At 58.9% G+C, this 6,795-nt stretch overlaps 1 protein-coding gene across 1 annotated transcript in view; it reads left to right on the forward strand.

The window, feature by feature from the left end:
* Positions 1–6,795, forward strand: part of COL27A1 (collagen type XXVII alpha 1 chain) — a 54,356-nt gene that overhangs the window by 35,545 nt on the left and 12,016 nt on the right. The window contains exons 25-38 of the mRNA XM_057381931.1: positions 545–652; positions 1,754–1,807; positions 2,043–2,096; positions 2,264–2,308; positions 2,806–2,859; positions 3,084–3,128; positions 3,779–3,832; positions 4,577–4,630; positions 4,854–4,907; positions 5,054–5,107; positions 5,387–5,440; positions 5,616–5,660; positions 5,900–5,944; positions 6,246–6,353. Coding sequence (XP_057237914.1) covers positions 545–652; positions 1,754–1,807; positions 2,043–2,096; positions 2,264–2,308; positions 2,806–2,859; positions 3,084–3,128; positions 3,779–3,832; positions 4,577–4,630; positions 4,854–4,907; positions 5,054–5,107; positions 5,387–5,440; positions 5,616–5,660; positions 5,900–5,944; positions 6,246–6,353 — 828 coding nt within the window. The remainder of the gene's footprint in view (positions 1–544; positions 653–1,753; positions 1,808–2,042; positions 2,097–2,263; positions 2,309–2,805; positions 2,860–3,083; positions 3,129–3,778; positions 3,833–4,576; positions 4,631–4,853; positions 4,908–5,053; positions 5,108–5,386; positions 5,441–5,615; positions 5,661–5,899; positions 5,945–6,245; positions 6,354–6,795) is intronic.

Below are 6,795 nucleotides of genomic sequence, written 5' to 3' on the forward strand. Positions count from 1 at the left end.
CCTTCCCGCTCCATCCTTCCCTGCTCCATCCTTCCCTGCTCCATCCTTCCCTGCTCCATCCTTTCCTGCTCCATCCTTTCCTGCTCCATCCTTCCCGCTCCATCCTTCCCTGCTCCATCCTTCCCAATCCATCCTTCCCTGCTCCATCCTTCCCAATCCATCCTTCCCTGCTCCATCGTTCCTTGCTCCATTGTTCCCTGCTCCAGCCTTCCTTCTCCATCCTTCCCTGCTCCATCCTTCCCAATCCATCCTTCCCTGCTCCATCTTTCCCTGCTCCATCCTTCCCAATCCATCCTTCCCAATCCATCCTCCCCTGCTCTTCTCACTTTGGCTGTTTTAAAAAATGCATTTCCCCACTGTTGGTGCCCCAGGGATGCTCGGGGAGGAGGGTTTGAGGTTCTCACCCCTGCCAGTGATGAGATATCCAGGGGAATTCCTGCCCATGGATCCGGGAATTGCTGTCCCTGCTTTTCCACCTCTGTGCTTTATTTCTGTCACATGCTGTGCTTTATTTTTGTCACCTGCTGTGTTTTATTCCTCCAAGGGCCCACGAGGAGCACCAGGAGCAAAAGGCCCTGCAGGGCCCCGGGGCCAGGGGGGTTTGCAGGGCTTCCCTGGCCCCCGAGGGGCGGCAGGGCCACRAGGACCAGCTGTAAGTGCCATGGAGCATCCTGGTGGGTTCAGGCGTGATCTGTGTCACAGGTGGGGACAGCCCTGAGGGTCCAGGCAGTGCCACAGTGATTTTTGGGATCTCTAAGGGATCCTTCCAATGCCATTGCCCCCAGCTCTGCTCAGCCACAGGGAGCGTGGCCCAGAGCCCCAGCCTTGGGGTTGCAGGTGCCCCCAGCACCCAGACCGAGCTCTGCCCTGTCTGCTCCAGGCCTGTCCATCCCAAAATTTGCAGCTGGGTTCATGGAAACAAGAGCAGCTTCAGGCAGAGGATTGCCAGCCTCCCTCAGCTGTGCAGGATCCCGCTGAGCCCCTGCTCCAGGGCAGCTCCTGGGCAGATTTTGGGGTCAGAGGGCTCAGGGATTGCTGGTTTTGTGCCCCTCCCTGACTCCAGCCAGGCTCTCTGCTCCTGGAGCCCATTCTGGCAGCTCGGAAGGGCTCTGGGAATGCTTTTTCCTGCGTTCCAGGGAGCCAGCAGGGTGAATTATCCCACTTCACATCCCAGTTTTAGCTGGGAACCGAGGCCAGGCCAATCTCTAGTGATTCCCAGAAAAAGGAGGACCACCCACCCCACCCACCTTTCCAGCTGCATGGGATGCCCTCCCACTCCCAAAGCTTTTGGGATGCTTTCCTGGAGCTGCTCTTTTGCTCTCCAGGATGAATAACAAATCYTCCCACCTGCCCAGGAGCTGGGGATGCAGCAGGAATCATCTCCCTGCCTTCCCCACTCTCCCTGTCCCTGCTGGTGGGAGCCCTGGCACAGCAATCCTTGCAATTGCCTTGAATTTATCCATCAGGAAACCAAAATACTCTGCTTTTGGTCATGTCAAACTGTGGAGCTTGGAGATCAGGGGAAGATTCTTCCCCCAGAGGGAAGAAAAAAGAAAAAAAAGCTTTTCCTTTCTGCCCAGTTTTACAACCCTGGGGGATGGGGGAAGGCCCCATTCCTGCCCCACAGTGGGACATTTGTTAGTGTCACCTGAYGCTGCCGGGGATTTTCCCTGCTCCGGGCAGCAGGATGGTCACTCCCACGGGATCAGAGGCTGTGTTTTTCCAGGCCGGTTCCTCCCCTCTCTCTCGGCAGGGGGAAGAAGGTCAGATGGGCCCTGCAGGGCTGAACAGCAGCGAGGGACCCAAGGTCAGCGCCTGCCTTTGCTGCTTTCCCACGGGCTGGAAAACAGGGATGTGGCCGCCCTGGCAGGGTCCCAGCACCCAGGGACAGCATCCTGGGGAGGGTCTGCAGCCCCCTGACCCCTCCCTGTGTATGGAATCCCTGAGCTGCCCCTGGGGCAGGGGCTGGATGAGTCCCCTTGGGGCTATAAGGCAGAGCTACATCTGCAGATCTGCAATTTCTCCGTTTGTGTGAATTTTAGGGATGCCAAGGACCTGACGGCCCCAAGGGARCCCCAGGACCACGGGGAGCCCGGGTAATTAATGGGGTGCTGGAATTTAGGGCTGGATCTTGGAACATCTTTGACTGTGGGGGATTGAAATGAGTCTGGTTTGAAACATCCTTCAGGCACCAGATTTTCCTTCCAATCTGCAGCTTTCCTGCTGTTCAAAGGATGGTTTTGTGATTCCTGGTGTTTTTCAGGGCCGCGTGGGGCAGCGTGGGCTGGTTGGAGTGCCTGGGCTGCCTGTAAGTGGAGGATACCCCAAATCCCTGCTGCCRCGGGGAGCTGTGGGCTCTGGGACACGGGAACAGCACCCCGGGGTGTGGTTGGATTTACCGGGGAATTCACGCGGGGAAATTTGGGGATGAGCGGCTCAGGCTGCCTGAAAACACCCCTGCATTTTGACAAAACCACTTGCCCAGCGCCACGCTGAGCACAGGCAATTCCAGGGAAGAACTTTTTAAGGAAAATCCGTTAAGTCGGAGTCGCAGTTGGACGAGGGAGGCAGGAATAAATATTCGGGGCGGCAGGAGGGAAAAGCCAGCCTGGCGGTGGGATCGCTTCGCTCCCACTCGGATGTTATTTCCCATCCCGAGATGGGCTGGGGCCGGGAGGAGCTGCGGGAATCGCGTGGGTTGAGCGGTGCCAGGCGGTGCCAAGGCTGATGTGCCACCCTGTCACCCTGCGGAGGGGCTCTGGGGTCCCCCCGCTCCGTTTTGCCGACACGAGGCTGTCCCCGCAGGGCTCGAGGGGCGCGCCGGGAGCGGAGGGCGCCGAAGGAAAGCCCGGTACCCAGGTTCCATCCTCCGTCTGTTCTTGGCTGCGGGGCAGGGCGCTGCGGTGGGCGGGCAGAGCGAGCGGAGCCCGCCGGGGACAACTCCCAACCTTCCCAACCTTCCCAACCTTCCCAACCGTCCCAACCCCACGGCCGTGCGGGAAAAGAGCTGGGTCTTCCCGCGGTTGGGAAGGGAGAGGTTGTTCTGCCTCCCCATCCTCATCCTCCTCATCCTCGCCCTGCAGGGTCASCCGGGCATCGTGGGCAGCGCGGGCAGGAGGGGACCAGCGGTGAGTGGAGCTGATTCCAGCCCTCCATCCCTCTGTTCAGCTTTATCCCTTTGGGAATGTGCCCCAAAAGCGTGTCTGTGGGATGGGGTGGGGCGGGAGCAGCCCGAATCCTCCTGAAGTGGGGAGGATTGGGATCAGAGCAATGGGATTTCCTAACCCTGAACAGATCCAGCAGCAAGGCTGGGGCTGGCAGGAGGTTTTCTTTTCTGCAGGATTTTGTGTGTTTATCTTCGCTCTGAAATTGAAAAATAAAAAAAAAATTAAAAATTTAAAAATTAAATTTAAAGTAATAGTTAAATAATTAAATTAATTAAATAAAAATAATTAAATAGTTATAATAGTTAAATAATTTTAAAAATCTAAAAATAAAAATCTGGCACTTCCCTGAAAACAGAAGGTGGAAACTGCCCTGCCCTGYGTCAGAGCACACCTGAGTGTGCTGCCAGCATCACTGGGGGCACAAATGGRTGTTATGTGTGCCCACACACAGCGCTGGTGATGCCATGAGCAATCCAGGAGCTGCATTTTAGGGAAAAGTCCCAGTGCTGCCTTTGCCTGGGCCTTGGGCTGGGCTCAAACTCGGGGCTGAGCCTCTCCATCCTCCTGCTCCTGCCTCCCCTCCATGGCTGCTCTGCCTCCCTTTCCTCCAGGGATTTGCYGGTTTGCCGGGGGGCCGTGGGCACACTGGAACTCCTGGATCCATAGTAAGGAAAAATAAAAATTACTCTGCATGAACCCCRTGTTTTCCTAGGTGGGATGGCAATGGGGCTGGTGGAGAATATGGGAATTTCCCCGGGAATTGGGGCATTTGTAGGGCCTGGTCTTACCTGGTTGGTAAAAGACATTAAAAAGCCTCAGTGGTGGAAATAATWGGGGCTGGGGAAGAGTGGGATCATTTCCGCAGGGAATCAGCCTGCTCCAGGGATTCCTCAGGTTCCCTGAGCCTGGCARGGTGCCCGTGGGGAATGGCAGCTCATGGGAACCCTCCATGGCTGAGCAGGAGCTGGCTTTGGGTTGTGGGAGGAGATCCCAGGGGCAGAGGGTGGCACAGGGGAGGGCACTGGGGCACTGCCCAGGCTCYCCAGGGAATGGTCCCGGCCCCGAGGCTGCCAGARCTCCAGGAGCGTTTGGACAGCGCTGCCAGRGATGGACAGGGTGGGGCTGTTGGGGGGTCTGGGCAGGGACAGGRGCTGGGCTKGGTGGGGTCCTGGAATGACCTCAGCTGGGTTTGGGGATGACCTGAGAGCRAGGATTGTCCCCTTCCCCGGTGACAGCCATGGGGGTGGGCTGCAGGAACCACCAGGAATGGCCATGGTGGCTGAGTTTGTCCCCTGTGACCCTGCTGGCCTCGAGTGACCCCCGGCCAGGAGCACAGGGACAGCAGGGGGGGTTCAGTGGGGTTCATCCCCTCTCAGCCTTCACCTGACACCTCCCCAAATCACCCAAAGGGCTCTCCAGGAAAGCCTGGACCTGATGGAGAGCCAGGTTCCCTGGGMCCAAAGGTGAGAGCTGGGGTTTGGGGTGGGTTTGGGGTCTGGATGGTGGGGAGGGTGGTGCTGGTGAACAGCTCCCAGAGGCTCTGGGCTGCCTCATGGGGAGATCTGGGGGGGATCCCATGGACTCAGCCCAAGGGCTCAGCAGAACCCATGGGATCCSAGAGGGAGGGAGGATGCCTGACTGCACCCCAGAGTGGGAATTTGCTCATTCCTGTGGTTTTCCTGGCAGGGGCTGCCTGGGAAGCCTGGCCTGGAGGGGCCACAAGGACCTGTGGGCTCCTACGTAAGTGACCAGCAGGCAGACTGGGAGGAGACTGGAGCAACTGGACCATCCCCCCAAAGCTCCTGCCTTTCTCTCAGCCGCCTTTTCCCAAAAACTTGGAGATGCCAGGCAGCCCTGGCTGCCCCCTAACCCCAAGCTCTTCCCAGGGCTACCCCGGAGCCGCCGGTGACCGTGGGAGGCTGGGACACAGGGGAGACAAGGTAGGGACACCCCACAGCTGTGGGGTGGGAGTCTGGCCTTTGGGGGCACTTTTGGGGTGAGTTTTGAACCCAAAGGATGGGTTTGGAGGTGTCCACATTCTCCACCAGCCATGGATCTGTGTCCCAAATCAGGTGAACCATTGGCTCTCCAKCATTTCCTCTGCCCAAAYACCTCTGGATTGTKCMRGRRKTKKTTTYTKWTKGKTTTKKTKGGGKTTTTTAAGAGGTTTTTGCATTAAAACAGCCAAAGGAAAGGAAATCTGTCTYACCCCCTCACAGGGAGAAAGGGGAGCTCAGGGTCCACCAGGATTCCCAGGAAAAGCTGGTCCCAAGGTAGGAGCTTCTGGACTCCAACTCCTGGTAAAGCACCCAAAATGTTGTCTGAGCTGGGCTGGGAATGGGAGAAAATGGGAAATCCTTGCCAGGGGGAATTTTTGCYAATCCTACAGCTCAGCTGGGAGCAGGGCTCAGCCAGGGCTGTGTGACTGATGGTGCTCTTGTCCCCCAGGCCCTGCCAGGTCCCCCTGGTCCTCGTGGTGCTCCTGGCTTGCAGGTAGGGCTGTCTGCGTGGATGTCACCCAAAGCACATCCCCTGTGCTGCCTGGATCCATCCCAAACYCTTTTTAKGGAGCAGGCAGGACCCTGCTCCTGSTCCCTGCTGGTTGGGATCTGTCCTGGTGGAGCACAGACGGTCCCAACCCATGGGGATTCACCTGGACACAGCCTCACCCCGATCCCAGCCCCCTGCCCCCCTTTTCCATGGCCACCCCACTGAAATTCCTTCTTTCCCAGGGCAGGAGCGGTGACCCAGGCCCCCGAGGGCTCCCAGGGCTGCCTGTAAGTGCAGGGCTGCACCGTGCTGGGGTGATGTCYCACAGGGTGAGATCAGTCCCCACTCCGGGGGATTTTCATCCCTGAGGTGGCTGTGGGGCAGGGATCACCCCAAACCCTGTCTGTGGGGTTGGTGACAAACGGGCTGTGGGGACAGCGGTGTCCCACACCTGCAGGGATGAGGCCAGGAGTGGGTGGCACCTTTTGGACCCCGAGGTGACCCAGCAGCATCAGCCTTGGGGCTTCCCCTGGCTTTGCCCTCGCAGAGCTGTTTTGGGGTGGCCTAAGGGGTTTTTCGGCCTTGCAGGGTGTTCCTGGCCCAAGAGGGATGGATGGCATGCCTGGGAAGCCTGGCTTGGCCGGGGAAAGAGGCGCTCCTGGAGCAGCTGGGGCTGCAGGACCGGCTGGGTACCCGGTRAGTGCTGCTGGTCCCTCAGTGACCCCTCAGGATAAAGGATTTTACCCCTGCAGCGCTTTCGGGGGCTCCCTGAAACACCTGCAGGAACGGGGGAGCTGGGCCATGGGATCTCTTCCTGAGGGGATGTGGGGTGTGAGGGACATCCCAGCCCTTCTGGGAGCCCCTGAGCTCAGCCCAGGCTCCCTCTGACCCGGGGCTTTGTTCCCAGGGCCGGGAAGGCGCCAGCGGACGGGCAGGACCTGCAGGGACCAGAGGTGACAAGGTGAGGACACAGGAGGGCTCTGGAGCTGCCCGGAGCCTTGGGGTCACACACGGTGTGACTGTGGGGGCCAGCACTGCTCCCAACTGGCCCTGTCCCGGTGGGATGGGGATTTACCTCTCTGCAGGTGGCAGAGAAGCCACCAAGGCCACTTGTCGTGCTGTTGTGTCCTCTGCAGGG

This window comes from Malurus melanocephalus, unplaced genomic scaffold (assembly GCF_030028575.1).
Source record: "Malurus melanocephalus ecotype Western Australia unplaced genomic scaffold, MMel_1.1 scaffold_541, whole genome shotgun sequence".
Classification (NCBI taxonomy): domain Eukaryota; kingdom Metazoa; phylum Chordata; class Aves; order Passeriformes; family Maluridae; genus Malurus; species Malurus melanocephalus.